The sequence below is a fragment of the Leptinotarsa decemlineata genome, unplaced genomic scaffold, assembly GCF_025532065.1.
Source record: "Leptinotarsa decemlineata unplaced genomic scaffold, Ldec_3_MD MMD2_tig00000133_RagTag_RagTag, whole genome shotgun sequence".
NCBI classification, from domain to species: Eukaryota; Metazoa; Arthropoda; class Insecta; order Coleoptera; family Chrysomelidae; genus Leptinotarsa; species Leptinotarsa decemlineata.
The window spans coordinates 1879796-1897973 of record NW_027412542.1 but is presented as its reverse complement, the minus strand read 5'-3'; the positions used below and the strand labels follow the sequence as shown (position 1 = coordinate 1897973).

The following is an 18178-nucleotide window of genomic DNA, read 5'->3' as shown; positions in this document are numbered from 1 at the left end:
CTTTCTTGATTCTTGACCTCGGCGGCAAGTTTATAAACAGTGGCGGGTTGATTATTTTGTTTTTTGTTTCTGCAAGATATGCATATTTATAATATAACTTGTATGTAGTATAATTTCTCTGACGCGCGTTACCACTTTGACTTTCGAATTTTTGAGTTGTCATAACTTTGTTAATAATGAATATTTTTTCATGAAATTTTGGTCACACCTGTTTAGAGGCACTTTGAATCCAGTGGCATAGTGATTTTTTTAATAAAATAAATCGCCAATAAAAAATCCCGATTTTCGACCAAGAAAAAATATCGTGCCCTGAAACTGATTTAAACATTTCAAATGTTTTCCCAATTATCAAAATCTATTTACAACTTCAAATTTTAGGGGGGTCTTTCCATTAAAAATGGATCAAGAATATCTACACAAAGTATGATGCAAACATTATATAGTAATGAGAATATTAAAAAAGACTCAGTAAAATATAAATAGGCATATGAATCCAAACATAGAAAAGCCGAAAAGTCAAATGCAGATTTGACGTTAAAAATTTGTCACAGCACCAGAGAAAATGTGATTTTTAAGATATTTGCTACAGTGATATTTCAATGATGTAAGTGATATATAATTGAAATTATTTGTTTAATTTTCTATGTTTGGATATTTATATGCCTATTTATATTTTAAACTAACTTTGGGGAGCCTTTTTTAATATTTTCATTACTATATAATCATACTTTTTGTGGATATTCTTGATACAGGAAAAAATACATTTTCGAAAGCTTGAATAACAGAGCCATCATCTGGCTCTACTCAAACTGCAGTTTGAGTAGAGCCAGATGATGACAGTACGACCAGCTGTTGAAAGCGCTCGCAGATAATTAAATAGAAGTTATAAAGCTTCAAATTATTTTTGTGACTTACAATTAATATTAAAATACTGAAAATAAAGGAAAATTAGTTGCATCATTCAAAAAAAAAAAATTGAAAATAAGTTGAAACTCTTAGTTATTGGAAAATCTAAAAACCCTAGGCCATTCAAGAACATAAATCTCCCGGTTGTTTATTTGAGTCAAAATAAAGCCTGGGTAACCAAAGATTTGTTTTACGACTGGTTTCATCATGTTTTCGTGCCTGAGGTGAAAACATTTTTAAAGTCCCTAAATCTACCACAGAAAGTTCTTCTTGTGCTTGATAATGTTCCTGGACACGACCCAAATGACGAATTATCATCTAGTGACGGCTGTTTAAAAACACTTTTCCTTCCTGCTAATTGTACGCCTCTGCTCCAACCAATGGATCAAAATGTGATACAAATGATGAAAAACAATTACAAAAAGAAGATTTTACTTAACGCTATAAGTCGAGAGGCAAACATTTCTGAAACTCTGAAAATGTTGAATATCAAAGATGCAGTTTTTACAGTTTCTGATGCCTGGGACGAAGTTGGAGAAAAAGCAATCAAATCATCATGGAAAAAATTGTGGCCTAGAATTTGTGAAGATGATGACACTTGGGAAGAAGAGGATCTAATTCCATTACAGGAATTGATACAGTTTGCAACTAATCCTAATGCAGGTTTAACACGTGAAGATGTTGAAAATTGGTTTGAAGAAAACCCAGAAATATATGAGACACATTCAACCGAAGATGAGCTTGTAAATGAATCATTTGACTCATCCTTTGATAGCTCATCAGACGAAATGTCGGTACATGTAGATTGCACTGTCAAATCAGAGGACGCTTTGGAAAGTGTTGACACTTGCATTAAATGGGCTCAGGAAAATGGAATGACATACGATATGGTTAGAAATTTACGTAAAATGCGTGATCAAGTAATTACGAAGATTTATTATGGCAAAAAACAGGCCAAAATAGACCAGTATTTTTCAAAACCTGAGTAATCAGTTACGTGTCAGTTTATTTTCTAATTTCAATTCATTTTTGTAAACCTACATACTAATACAAAATATATCTGCATATGAGTAAATATCTACATATGTTTTTTATTTTTTTGTTCCTAGACACTATAATTCGCCGTTTCCAGTAATCCGGCGATGGTCCGGATTTTATGGTGGCGGATTAGCGAGAGAGTCCTATATATATATATATATATATATATATATATATATATATATATATATATATATATATATATATATATATTAGAAAGGTTAATGTTGTCAAGCTGCTGGAAAATAATTCCATGGCTGTTTCAGCCTATTGGGCATCGTCAGTATCGGACAGGCGGTCCTCGATTGAAGACAAAATCTGAATAACCAAGAAAAGTACTCGATAAAAATAACTGCGTAAACGCAAGCGTAATATAAGTGGAACTACCTATTGATATGACACCCAAGTCAACTTACCAAGTTTTTTTGTCAGTGTTGGTGGTTTAACCAGTCAACCAACAACTGCGGTAGCAGAAATTTGGGAAGCTTCCATGAAATGCCACCGGAAAACGAATCCACATGTTTCTAGAAATGATATGAAATCGAGAAAGGGTAATGCAGTCAAGCTGCTGGAAAATAATTCCATGAAAATCAAAAAATAAATAGATCATTTCCACATTGATTTCAACTTAAGACCCATCGGTAGACAGCTGTCTCAGCCTAATGGGCATCGTCAGTACCAGGCAGGCAATCCTCGATTGAAGATAAAATGCCGATTCTCAGCTCGCACAAGTTTCGACTTCTGAGGGTTGTCAGTCGTAGGGATGCGACAGCTGGTAAAACACTTTTTTAACATGGACGGCAATTTGAATATTTAACGAAACGTAGATGGTTAGGAGTATTTTGCCATTTTGTTTTTACTGTTTATTACTTGGTAAAATACATGTTTTTTTAATTGCGACATTTATGTATTGCATTGGTTCCTAGACCCAAAAATAATTGGACTCGCTTTTATTTTAGATATTTCAAAGACAAACACTGATATTCTCGATCTGAAAAGAGATTATTCTAGTTTCCCAAAATGGGAAACTAATGACCAATGCATCCAACCTTGTAGATCTTACCGTTTCCAAGATAGCGATAGTGGGATCAGCGATGTATGAGATATTGCCAAGTTCGGGTGAAAATACCAACCACTCGCCTTTCATGTGAGGCCTACGAACATACGGAAGATACCTAAAGGGCAAAACTACAAGTCACCCAGTGAAACCATGTGAATGAAATTTCTCGAAATTCTAAATCCATGTCCAATTATTCTTTGAAGTTTTGTTTAGATTTCCAATCTTCACACCGAATAGTAACTTTTAGGAGATTCTCTGTTGATCTATATCATATCAAATACCATTGACTCCCCTACAAAAAATATCTTTTGAAGGATACGTTCTTCATTTCTTCTAGAAGTATTAACATTTTCTAAATTAGTTCACAAACTCATGTTTTTCTTATTAGTTATTCTTCTCCATCAGGATAATGATTATAATATCCAGACCACTCTTTTAAGATGGTTGTTCTGATTATTGGAGTCTTTCACTGTTCCAAAGCAGTAAAGAAAGGTCGGAATGACAAACGTATTCGCAGCACCAACTTTCCTCGATGGTTCTGATGACCATATATCTGTCGAAGTTTGTGCTGATACTAGCCGTAGATAGAATCATTCGCTGAGGTTACCCCTTGTGAGTGGCATTTTTCCACCCCGAAGTAAGTAAACGTATCTTCGACATACTGTATCGAGTTTTGCATTACACATCTATCTTTACATCCAGCGACTCCTCTATTCAACCCTCTCTGCTTATATATCCATTCAAACGGCCCGCCTCTCGACAAACCAATTCGGAATCGGCTGCTCTGCGTCCCGCCATGAGTTGAAAACTCTTTGGCAGATGGTGGTGGGTTCTTGTTAGTTTGACTCACCAATAAGTATTCAGCCCTTCTGGGCCTTGAGCAGTAAAATTCTTGGAAACTACAAGGGCTCTGCGAATGTCATCTGGGGTTATCGTATTATACAGCTTATTGAGCTCAGGCTGTCAAAACTCTCTGCGGAAAACTGCGAAATGCGCTAGGGTTGAAGTATCTAAGTTGAGTGGCTGCGGATGGTCGAAGATGTCCTTCCAGAAGGATTCCATCTGATCAGCGGTCGGCGCACTATCCTCATTACGCGGAGGCTCTGATTAAGCGAGAAGCTCGGAGAACTAGAAGTTTTCCGCGACATTTACCCCTTGCCTCAATAGTGACTTTTTTGCAGTCACTAGCATTCGTATCATACCAAGGCAGTTTTTTTGGTGATCAGCAGCGCGCCTTTACTCAATGTGTGATGGATACGTCGTAGTTTGGCAGTTATTCGTTGATCGCCGTGTAATGCATCACACATTGGATACGAGACGTGTGTCATTTCGCCCACGTGATCTCAGCCTCGTTCTTGTGTACCCGCCGTTCAACCATCTGAACCATAAGGCCGGCGCTGTACATGGTGGTATTGATTTGCCAGATGTCAGCCTCTTTTGTCAGAACCACCGCATCCAAACAAGCCAGTATTATTACGATTAGGTCAGGTTAGATTAGGTCTGAAGTGAGTGGGTCTATTCGACCCTCCACCGCAACTCGCAAGGGTATATTGTGGCTCACACCTATTCACACTTGTCCAAATAAACCCAGCTTCTTAACGAAGCCGATTAGTTTGTATGGTGAGTGGTCTTTCAGATCAGATGGTAAGAGTACGGATCTGCCAAACTCTAAGAACCTGATTCGGTCCCCAGCGGGGCAGGCACAGAGTATATGCTCTGCTGTTTCATCATTTTCCAAACAGAGATGACACACACTGCCTTCCGACAGTCCGCAAGTCTCTGCATATGAAGGCATGTTAGACATCGTTGTTCATCCCTACTGTGGTCCAACAACTGTTTGGTATCAAGATTCGAAGGGTGGATAAACGCTTTGGAGTGAGACAATCCTGGAAGATTCTGCCAGAAGTCTATAAATCTTCTTGCCATCCAGGTGTTCAATATTTGTTTGGCAAGGCCCAAAGCGATGCCAATGACAGGTTCTGGTCCGATGAAGCCGCTTACAGCACCCTCTTTTGTAAGAGCTTCATTACCTTCCAGGCCAGTATGGCTAGGTATCCAGACCAGATACAATCTGTTAAGTCTTCCTATCGAGGAGCCACGTTTTTGGCAACGCCAACGCTTCCAACGCCGCTTGACTATCCGAGAATATTTTTATTGGCTTGTGTGTGAGGTTGGATTTATCCAATCTCTCCGCACTCAATTCAATAGCGTAAATTTCCGCTTGAATTACAATCACATAAGTTCCTAGGAAGGTAGATATCTCTGTCCTGGGTCTGCGACTAAAAACACCTGCACCAGAACTGGAAGGTGTTTTTTGAGCCATCTGTGAACCAACAACTATCTGCTCTCAATATTTCCTCCTCCCGGAGGATCCAGTCCTCTCTACTCGGGAGTAGTACTTTATAAGGCAGTTCGTAGTTGACAGTTGGAGGCATGAAGTCAGAGGTCATTTTCAGAATGCTGTGACTTCCAGTGTTAACCAACAGTCTGCATTTAATTGATTTGTGCAATTGGCAATGTGCACAAGTCTCTATGAAGTCCATCTAGCCTCTCTCTCCAGAAAAATGTGGAGAGGAGGTAGATCTAGAAGGATCTCCATGGCCGCTGACGGTGTGGTACTGATGGCACCAGTAATTGCCAGACAAACCTGTCTCTGTAAGCCAGATAGCTTCGCTCTCATTATTATTATTACTAGGGCTCAAGCCAAATTTTGGTTCCATATATCTGGCTTCAGTTACTCCTCATCGAAGAAAGCCACCTCCATTTTTTAATTAAAATTATTTTGAACTTTTGGTGTATGTCAACAAACAGTACCTATAACTACAAACCATGTTTCATATTGAAAATCTAGCTTCTCCAATTAGTGGCTTGTGAATAACAAATGTGTTCAAATATTAAAAAATGGGCTATGTAAACTCATTCACCCGTGAACGCCGGATGAAATATTTCATTCAAATATTTTGGAAATACTTAGAATCCTAAATATAGACCAACCCTATATACAAAGTTATTACATACAGCCTGTATAACAATAACCATTGGATTGCATTGTTACTAATAATGGCCTATTGAAGAACTCTTCTTTGAGATTACTTTCATTTCAGTCTTTGAAAACTAGATGGCGAAAGCTATACGATGGCGAAAGCTAAAGTGAAACGAACAAATCAATAACTGACAATTGCGTCCCGACGTGACGTGACGTATGTCGGAATGCTACAGTTGATAAAACTGTTATCAACATAAATTTGTCGGTTATTTATGTACCTATATGGTTGTTTTCAGCCTGCAAAAACGTTAAATACTTCTTAAATTTACAATAGGATACAATAGTTTTGGAAAATGTTGGATCTAGAATATGACTATTTTCTGGAAGAAGATAAAATGTGAGTACCTTAATTATAAAACTAAAATAAAGTAGAATTATAATTGGAAACACATAATAGAATTTCATTGATCATTGGCAATTTCATATTCTCAAGAGCTCAGGTAGAATTTATTGTAACATCGGTTGTACCTACCACATATCCATTATGTGGGATCAAATCAACTTTCATATTTTTCTCCAGTAATTGAGAAAAATATGTAATGTTTAATTTCAGCAAAAAGTAAATTTTTTCCAAAGGAAAGAAGAAAATCGATCTCTGTCAAAATCTGTTTTTTCCGTTTTAACCACTTGAACATTCACGTTAAACAATATTAACTTCCCCTCGGGAAAATGTAGATGAACATTCAATGATTTGTTAGATGAATTTAAAAAAATAACGACCAAAACGAAGGACCAAAGAAATCTTCCTCTTGAAGATAATCACTTGGTGATCGAAACACGTGTCGAGGTTTGGTGTTGGGATAATATTCCAGTAATATTCAACATGTTTGTCATCACCTCAACTGCCCGTGAACGAGGTAACCAACCGCATATCCAAATTTGCCCAACTTCTCGAATAAGGGAGAAAACTTCAATCAAAGTAGAAAATGTTGTTACCATTCCTTTCAATAGCTTTAATTGTATATTTGTTCGTACATCGCTATTGAACTTTTTTGTTTGATCTCTTTTCAAAATTCAAAATTCCTGGCTTCAGTAAAGTCTTTCAAAGTCCCGTGTCAAAGTCGCAGTCCCGTGTACCATGTTACGTAGCAGATCCAACCCAACGTCAAATAATAATTCCATCTAGAAAAAATATCTGGTCAAAGTTGGGTTAGAACCCATGATTTTTCCATCGTAACCCCGGAATGCTACCTTTCCTGATAATACTACCAAGTTTCTGGTAGATCTATTAACTTGTTATACGATTCCTCAATAAAACAATAAACTCCGTCGTATTCAAAGCACACTTCACCGTAAGATTTTCACTTAACAACCAGAACTCATAAACTCTGGAATAGTTGTGCTCTTGTGGTTTACGTTGAGATCCCTCTATAATCAATAATCACACATAGTAACAGAGATGATTTCGTGTGCGACGATTATAATTTGTAATGCCTCCATTTGAGAAACTATACCCTGCTTTGAGAAGTGTCAATATTTTGAAACTCATTTCTAGGGTTTCGTTAGATCTTTGTTAATATTTACTGTTTCTGTCAGTATTTATACTATGGAAGTGACTCCTGTTCTGATTCATGACTATGGCCGTTGAGTAACTTGTCTATTTAAGAGCATGAAGATTTTCTTGAAGTGTATTCTATATTCGGACGGTAGCCGGTCGGTTCAACGTTGGTGCTTTGTTTACTCACTCAAATCGACCGCTGTGTTGGTCACTGGTTTAAGCCCCAGACTGAACGATCGATTTTCACTTGCTATCGTCCAACCCGTGTAGAAATCTTTACTTTAAAAGGTAAGACCTCATATTTTAAACAGAAACAGATATGAGTCAGAGTCAGAAATGCTTTATTGTCATAAAAGTTTAGGTTTTGTTGACAAAGCAGGCTTAAGAACTGAAACAATCTGAAACATTAACATACAGGTCAAGAATTTAAAACAAGATATTAATATGGCTCAAGCACACTTCAAAAAGTCTATGGTAAAAGTCTGTGATAAAAAATTTTATAAGTTGCAATTATAAGCTGCGAAGTCATCCGAAAGAAATTCCTCAATGCTATAATAAGCTTTATCTAGCAGAAGTTTTTTTACTCTTTTTCGAAACTGTTTGTAGCATGTTAACTTTCTGATTGAAAGGGGGAAATGATTGAAATATTTTTTGCTATTATGAAGAATCGAATTTATAATTTGTGCTGTTGACAGGATAAAAAGAGCAATATTGAATGTGAGACGAGTGACATATCTTTTAATTGAGTTCAAGATGTTATCTTTGAGCTTTTCGTGCAAGTTATGTATATAAAACCCTCCTTTATGCTTATTCATCAAATGCTGACTAAGTTATAATAAACTTATAAAAGCTAGCCATCTTGAAAGAAGAGTCAGTTCTGTTAGTACGATTGTCAGAGTAACTTCTGTGCAATAAAGTCTGTAAATCTAAATAAAGTCTTTTTAAAAAGTGGTTCCCGTGGCCCGAAACTATAATTGGCGCAGTCGATTGTAGGATAGTGGAAGAAAATCGATCCTGAATTTTCTTCAGTACCAACTGTTTGTCCACTACAAAAAAAACCAGCTTCGTCCACCAACCACCCACAAAAAGGACCGGATCGTCAGACTCAGCTACTACAGTCCTCCAGGAAAGAATACTGACACACCATCGAGGTAAGTCGAGTTTTCCTACCTGATTCCAAAATTTCCTTAAATCTTTATCGTAAATATTTGTGGAAGTTTCGGAAAAGTGATTATTATAATCAAAAAACGAAAACAGACATCATTTTCTCTTATAGCAATTGAAATTGGTGACAGGACTATAGAAGTCACGTAGATTAAGAAAGACAATTTAAATCCTGATTTAAATTGAAGCAATTAAGTGAAAAACGCCGAATCAAAAATTTCATACATTCAAATCATTTTTCTCTTTCCTCACTCATAGCAAACAATAAATGCATAGTGTTCACTAAATAGTAAAACAAAGAAGCTAAAGAATAACTTGCTGCTACTTATATCATATGCTTAATAGACAGAAAATAATCTATTTATATCATACGCTGATATAAAGAGAGTATTAATTTCACACACACACAACGACGCTTCAGAAATATTCTTGTGATAAACTTCGCAATATTATTTACCGTGATTCTTTTCTGAATAAATGAAGAAAGCAAACTCTTATCTTGAATAGATTCGCTGAGTAATCTTTTCCGATAAGATCGCGACAATAATACATGACCGAACCTGAAATTGAAGATTTAGTACAGTCGCTTGTCTCTCTATCCGTTTCAAATATGTCCACCGAAATTAATTATACTTTATTTAAAATTTATTCTGACACCATACCTTTGTATGATGGATCTCCAGACACCCTCGAAATTTTTATAAATGCAATTGACAAATTTCATAATAAATATTATAGCGCTGACGATACACTAAATCAGTGTATCTTGAGTATTATTATTGGTAAACTCAGAGATAGAGCACAATTATTGATTGGTGCAAGAACGGAATTAAACACATGGATTTTAATAAGAAATGAATTAAGAAATACATTTGGTGATAGACAAAATTTAGATAACCTTGAACAACAACTTTTTACACTTGTCCCTAATAGAAACGAACACCCCCTCGATTTTGCGAAAAGAATACAAGTACTGAGAAGTAAATTAATCTTTAAAATTAACTCTATTGCCGCTGTAGACCCACAGACTAAAGCGATATATATTCGTCAATATCAATCACAGTCTTTGAAAGTATTTATGAGAAATTTAACTATTAGATTACAAGATAAAGTAATTGTTCAAAAACCAGATAGCCTTGAAGAAGCAATGAATTTAGTTTTGGAAGATGAAAATTTTAGACAAACACAAAATATGGTTTTTCAGAACCGCTCAAGCACTAACGTTCAAAAACAACACCCACCAAAACAAATAAAACCAAATTATAGTAATTTCCCTGTACAAAATTATTCACACTTACAAAATTTTCAACAAACTAACTTTAGAAATCCTACACCTTCTACTAGTCAAATGCCAAATAGACCTTTTAATAATTATCAACAATTTAACCAAAAACCACAATTTCCAAGCCAACCCATAAAAATCCAACCTAAACAAGTTCAACATAAATTTTTAACGAATAAACAAGTGTTTGGACCACCCCAAAATGTGTTTAAACCAACAAATAAACCTGATACTAGAATCATTCAACCAATGTCGACTACTTCTAGAAATCCTACGGTTAGTAGATCAAATATGCCTTACCACCCAGCAAATAACCGATCTTTTAGGCAACCCCCAAGACAAACCTTTATAAGTGAAGAACTTTACAACCATAATGATGACAATGAATACGACATGACACTAGGTTACCCCATTAACCAATACCCTGTCGAAGACCAATACCCAATTGAAGACCAACACCCTCCAGATCAATATCAATTAACTGATGAATTAAATGAATATTACTTTACTCCCCAAGAAACGACTGAATTAACTGACTCAAACACTGAATACGAAGACGAAAATTTTTACAAACCGCCTCCGATAAACAAGACGGTATAATAGAACTTTATTCAGGCTCTATAAATGGATTACCTTATATACAAATCCAAAATCCCCCTATCAAACTACTAATTGATACCGGATGTCATACTTCCATGTTAAGACCATCTATTGTAGAAAAATATTATCCAGACAGAATATTCAGAGAACCCTCTCAGTTAAAACTTCATTAGGTGAAAAAGAAATTCAATATAAAGCTATTATCCCAGCTTTTGAAGAATTTCAAAGCAACTATGAAACGGAATATATTTTATTCCAATTTCATGAATTTTTTGATGGAATTTTAGGTTTAAAAGAACTTAAAAATCTTGACTTAAATAACGATTTTAGCAATCAAATCTTAAGAAATGAAATTGTACAAATCCCTTTCTACTATAGACAGCCTCACGAAACTTCTTTTACTATCGAAATACCACCATATGAAACTTTAATAAAGAAATACCCTGTCGATATCAGTGAAGGAGAAATAATAATTCCAGAGGGATTTATTGATAAACTATACGTACCTGAAACAATAACTTATGCCAAAAATTATCGCGCAACTTTCGAAATTTTTAATAAAACTAATAAAACTATCTCTATAACAATGAATGAACCGTTCCCATCCAACCAAATAAATAAAGAACAATTTGAATTTTATAATATTGAACAAGCCTTACCTGAAAATTATAATAATAATTCCATAACTGATATAACAAGTAAAATTAGGACCGACCATATGAACACGGAAGAAAAAAACGCAATTTTAACAGTTTGCAAAGAATTTTTAGACATATTTCATGATGAGAATACTAAACTTTCTTTCACAAACAAAATAAAACATGAAATTAAAACGACAGACGAAATACCAGTACACACTAAATCCTATCGGTTTCCTCATTGCCATAAAGAAGAAGTAAATAAACAAATAGAAAAAATGTTGAATGACGGAATAATACGACCATCATCATCATCTTGGAGTAGCCCTATTTGGATTGTACCGAAGAAAGCGGACGCCTCAGGAAAGAAAAAATGGAGAATTGTCGTTGATTATAGGAAGTTGAACGAAAAAAACGATTGATGACCGATACCCCATTCCTAATATCGAGGACATACTGGATAAACTAGGGAAATGTAACTACTTCACTACCCTAGATTTAACTTCAGGATTTCACCAAATAGAGATGGAAGAAAATTCTATTGACAAAACAGCCTTCAACGTAGAACACGGCCATTACGAATATGTCAGAATGCCGTTTGGATTAAAGAACGCTCCAGCGACGTTTCAACGAGTTATGGATTACGTTTTGAAAGACCTAAGAAACAAAATATGTCTCGTCTATATGGACGATATAATAATTTTTTCGACCTCCCTTCAGGAACACATCTCTAATCTAAAGCAAGTCTTTAAAGTATTAAGAGAAGCTAAATTGAAAGTACAATTGGACAAATCGGAATTCTTAAAACAAAATGTAGAATTTTTAGGACATATTGTAACACCTCACGGTATAAAACCCAATCCGAATAAAATAAAAGCAATCCAAAATTTTCCCATACCAACTACTGCTAGAGATATTAAATCATTCCTCGGTTTGCTAGGATATTATAGAAAATTTATTAAAGATTTCGCGCAATTAACAAAACCGCTAACTCAATGTCTAAAAAAAGGAGAGAAAATCCTTCATTCTGCCGAATTCCTAGAAACCTTCGAAAAATGTAAACAAGTTTTAACTAATGAACCTCTTCTTCAACATCCCGATTTTAGTAAACCTTTTATCTTGACAACCGATGCTTCTAACGTAGCAATTGGAGCTGTGTTATCACAAGGCCCTCTAGGTAAAGATAAACCCATCGCGTATGCCTCAAGAACTTTAAATCCCGCAGAACAAAATTATTCAACTATAGAAAAGGAATTATTGGCAATTGTCAATTTTACCAAATACTTTAGACCTTACCTTTTTGGTAGAAAATTTACGATTGTTACCGATCATAAACCACTCCAATGGTTATTCAATTTAAAAGACCCCTCTTCAAAATTAGTAAGATGGCGCCTAAGATTAGAAGAGTATGAATATAACATCATACATAGAAAAGGAAAAAAGAATTCTGTTGCTGATGCCCTATCCAGAATTGAACTACATCCATTAGAAAATTATTCTTTACTAGGAAATTTCGATACGGAAGAAGATCGTTTAGAAGATTTCGCAGAATATTGCGTAGATGAAAACGATAACCCTGAGATTGATGAAATTGCCAAAATAGTGCAAGAAATAGATGAACTCGCCAATGAAGAAGTCGAAAAACATCAATCAAGAGAAGAACCCCAACCCGAAAATTACCACACAGGACATTTTCAACCAGCTAAAGAAAAACAAAAACTCCCAGAGGAAAAGAAGATTGAAATACTTTCAGACATAATAGTCGTACCAGCCCAACAAGAAGAACCGAAAATAAAACACTCAAATGAAACACAACATTCTTCGCAAGAAGACCCAATTTTAGAAATCCCAATATCAGAGCAACCATTAAATAAATTTAAAAATCAAATATTCTTAGTTCAAAGTAACGACATAATTTCACCAAAAGTAAGTATAACTAAACCCTTTGATAAGACACGTTTAAAAATCGTAATATCTACTAGAAACATTGAAAACGATATAGTAAAAATCTTTTTAGAATATTTGAAACCTAATACTGTTTATGGTATAATATTTCAAGAGGAATTAAAGAATGTAATAATTCCGATAATCCAAAAACATTTTAGAAACTCAGCCTTTAAACTTGTTCAAAGTAATATACTATTGAAAGACATTTTGAAGAAAAATGAACAACAAGAAAAAATTAAATACCATCATGAAACAAAAACTACACATAGAGGCATAAATGAAACAAAACTGTCTCTATCAAAAGTATACTATTGGCCTAATATGATTCAAGATATAACAAACTACGTAAATACATGCGTAACATGTCAAAAATCAAAATACGAAAGGCACCCTAATGTCATAAAATTTAACCCAACACCAATTGGAGAATACCCGTTTGAACATATTTATGTTGATGTTCTATCACTTGATAGACTAAAATTCCTAACAATTATTGACAGCTTTTCGCGCTTTGCACAAGCATACCCCATACAACTAAATGCGACAGACATCTTAGATGGTTTATTAAAATTCATATCTCATTACGGTATTCCAAATAAAATAACCTGCGATTCTGGCACAGAATTTAAAAATAACTTGATTGAAGATTTTTGCAAACTTCATAAAATTATGTTGCATTACATTACCCCAAAAAACCCGAACAGTAATAGTCCGGTAGAACGTTTTCATTCTACTCTAATTGAAGAAATACGAACTTTAAAATTAGAATTTCCTAATCGACCAATAACAAAACAAATGTTGTATGCGATTCTAGGATATAATAATACTGTCCATTCCGCAACTAAATTCACACCCTTCCAAATTATTAAAGGTAATGTAGAACACCAGAGCCCTTATGATGTAACGTTAGAAAAGATAACCTCAAACTATATAGAAAAACATTCAAGAAATATGAAAATATTAAAAGAAATAGTAGAACAAAACAATGAAAAAGCCAAGAACCTATCTAAAGTAAATTCCAACAGAAATGATCCCCCAGAAATTGAAATTGATAAAAATACTTTTCTTAAAGAAACTCCTCGAAATAAATTATCGCCCTTATATAAGGAAATTCAACCAAAAAAAGATAGTAACTTCAAAATTGAAACTTCTAAATCAAAATACCATAAAAGTAAGTTAAAGCCACAAAGAAAAATCATTAAGAAACAAATTGTTTCAGATGACAACGTTATACCTTCTACTTCTCGGAATCCTTGCGACGACAGGACAAGACATAATAATGACGAGGATAAATAACCCTATCCTTCCCTTTTCCCTTGGAAAAGCAAGATCCACTACACAAAAACATACGTTTATAAAATACATTGACTTAAAACAATTTGATTCTCCCCTAAACATCTTAAATAATAATACAAAAACAATCGCAGAATTTATCTTGATCAAAGACCCTTTATACCCACAACTACACCACATGTATAATCATCTGAATTATTTGCTAGACACAATCAAAGTGAAATTAATCAATATTAAACCTCAAGAAAATAATCGATCGAAAAGGGCACTTATTAATATAGTAGGCAGAACAAGTAAATGGCTCTTTGGTACTTTAGATGATGAAGATGCAGAAAAATATAATAAAGCAATTTTCACTTTGGAAAAGAATCAGAACATGCTTCACCATGATTTAGAAAATTACCTAACTATCACAAGAAAATTTATGAATGAAACTACGAATAGCTTACAGCAGATTGTTAAAAACCAACAATTAATTGACGAACAAATAAAAAGTATTGTCTTAAATCTGAATAAGTTCACGCTATTCTTAAGACTTCAAAATTCTCTTGATACAATGATAATAGATTGTCAAATTATATTATCAATACTTAATAACATTGAAGATTCAATTTTATTTGCAGAATTAAACATTATTCATAGCACGATATTACCATTATCTGATATCGAAGAATTATTAAAAATAATGTCAAACCTTTACAAAGGCAGTTTACCAAACTTTAAAAACATTCAGTCGTATAATAAATTACTAAAAATTGAAATTAATTATAAAAATGGAATTATTATATTTGCAATTCATTTTCCGATACTTCTTGAAAATGTTTATGATTACTTCCATTTGTTCCCAATTCCAATACTCAACCAAGCTATCGTTCCTTTAAAACCCTATATAATTCTTAACTCGACTTACCATCATTATGAAGATGAACCCTGTACGAGAATTGAAAATACCTGCATATACCATGTTGACAACCAAATTTCAAAAGAAGATTGTTTACCGAAATTACTAATTGGTAAAACCGATCATCAATGCCAGACGATTCAAATTCAATTAGACCAGGACATAATAGAACCTGTCAACGATGCCTACATGATTATTATCCCCATTGATAAGATCATGATTGAGAAAAATTGTAAGGAGCATGGATACGAAAATATCAGACAACCACAGTTGATCCATATCCCACATAAATGTAACCTCACTGTTAGAGGCGAAGTTTATTCCAACGACGCCACTTCCGTTCAAGGAAACCCTCTACAGTTACCCGAAATAGATACTATCCAGCTACATCCTGAGAATAACCCTATGAAAGTTCCTGAAAGAGTAAACCTCGACGAACTAACCCGACTTCAGGACCTTGCTGAAAAAACCCAATTACATCGACTAGAAGCCTTAGAAGAAGACAGCACTTCTTATACTTTAATGTATATTTGTATATTCATATTTATAATACTTCTTACATATTTTATTTTATATTCCAAATATAAGAACAAATTTAAATGTTTTAAAAGGAAAAATAAACAAGAAAATATTCATTTAGAAAATGTTGATGAAAATAATGTTAATGTATTATTTTCATCTTAGGGATGGAGGAGTTATGTATATAAAACCCTCCTTTATGCTTATTCATCAAATGCTGACTAAGTTATAATAAACTTATAAAAGCTAGCCATCTTGAAAGAAGAGTCAGTTCTGTTAGTACGATTGTCAGAGTAACTTCTGTGCAATAAAGTCTGTAAATCTAAATAAAGTCTTTTTAAAAAGTGGTTCCCGTGGCCCGAAACTATAATTTGCATTAGGCAGACTGTTTCTAAAATAAAGAGGCAGTAGACTGTTAAGATGTGATGAGTTAAAAAAATGGGATTACAGGAATCTTGGACTCTAGCTCTGATAATGAATCTCACTGCTCTTTTTTGTATTGTGAAAATTTGACTTATTAAGTTTTGACAGCTGCTCCCCCAGAAACAAACTCCGTACCGCAAATGGGATTCGAAAAGTGCAAAGTATGCTTTTCTAGCAGAGTGATAGTCCAATGAGTTAGAGATAGACCTTATCGTATAACAACTTGAGGATAATTTTTCGCATAGTATACTAATATGCGTTCCAAATTTCAATTCGTTGTCTGTGTTGAAGCCTAAAAATTTGTTCTCTAGTTTATGATCAGTTATGTGTTCTTCAAGAATTATATGGACCAGGTTACATTTAAAGGACAATATATTAGTCTTTGATATATTGAGAGAGTATGAATTAGCATCACATCATTGTTTAACTTTGCCTATATCATGTTCTACCCTAATTTTTAGTGCATTACTGCTTCTTCCATGCCAAAGTATAGACGTGTCGTCAGCAAAACTTGTGAATTTGCCTTCAATAATCGATATATATGCCAGATCATTTATATTTAATAAAAACAGCAAAGAGCCGAGATCTTCAAAAAAGAGTTATGGTAACTAGGTTCGATTCCAATTATAAATTCGGTGTTCGATTTAAGTTTATAATTTCTCGGAGAAATATACCTGAAAAATTCACTTGTAGTCTCTACTTCAGTTTCTATTTCTTCCTCGGATCTACTTTTCGAATCATTTATTGAGACCTGAGGTTTTTTCGGAAGTATTTTTTAGAGTCTAGCACGTACTTGCCTTCTCCACGAGTCCGTCATAAAGTTTATCAAGGCAGGCGACACATCTCTAAAACAAGAAGTAATTATTGTGAATAGTTGTCAGCATGACACCTCAAGCTAAATCAGCAGAACATAATATCAGGATATCAATGTAACTAGAACTCATGAACTCTGGAATAGTTGTCTTCTTTTGATTTACCTCGAGATTACTCTGTAATTACACATAGTAACATAAATGATCTCAGAGGATAGATCAGATTCTAGCAAACTCTTATGAAAAAAGACGAAAGATTCCCAATTAGGGAGGTGTTTCGTTCTCAAACGTGTTTCTACCCTGTTTTTAATTGATGCCAGACCTCTGAGGGTAAACTATAGTAGCGGTGTTACATCCACCACAATCATTAATAGCATTTTCAAAATGTCAGACCCCAGTTTTTTCTCAACACCAAATTCCAGATTCACAGATACGTCCTAACCAAAAGTTTTATAGATGCTACAATATAATCCAAAAAAATATTCTTCACCAAATGAATAGTGGTATTTGAATTCAATGACCTTGACCCCTAATCAAAGATGAGAGACATACAACTAACTAACAAGTAATTGAAGAAAATGTGAGTAGGTTGACGACCGATGTTTGCAATTTGAATTTTAAATTTGTCCTTATCAACATTTACAGGTATTGACGAGTATATGAACACTTGCAATGTGCATGGCTCAGTATTTTCTTTTTAGTGCATGAATTCGGCTGTGCTTTTAAATGTTCCACCAAGGCTATCAATACACCAGGATGTTACCAATACAGATGTATTCCAGTAGATTTCTTGGAGATATTTATTTATACGAGGATAAAATGTAAATGTATATTCATTCAGTTTTACTTTTGCTTAAAAATCATGTTGATCAGCTTTTGCTAGGGGCTTTAAAGAGTTGACTTGGAATGTTTTTCATCAAAAACTTAGTGTTATCAAAAGTTCTACAAATTGCACTTCTGAAGAATTCTTCAATATGGTGCTAATTATTTGTTAAATCATTCATAACACGAAAAATATTTATGGAGCATACGATTGATGAGTTTCTCCATT

General features: G+C 34.2%; 1 protein-coding gene across 2 annotated transcripts in view; it reads left to right on the top strand.

Moving 5' to 3' along the window:
• The first annotated feature begins 6184 nt into the window (after positions 1-6184).
• The window catches only part of PICK1 (protein interacting with PRKCA 1), a 46587-nt gene continuing 34593 nt past the window's right edge, over positions 6185-18178 (top strand). Inside the window, exons 1-2 of one of the 2 annotated variants that reach the window (XM_074172526.1) lie at positions 6191-6387; positions 17829-17948. In XM_074172526.1, coding sequence (XP_074028627.1) covers positions 17854-17948 — 95 coding nt within the window. In that variant the 5' untranslated portion in view covers positions 6191-6387; positions 17829-17853. Of the gene's footprint in view, positions 6388-17828; positions 17949-18178 lie in introns of both variants that reach the window. The other variant, XM_074172527.1, reaches the window with a different exon arrangement.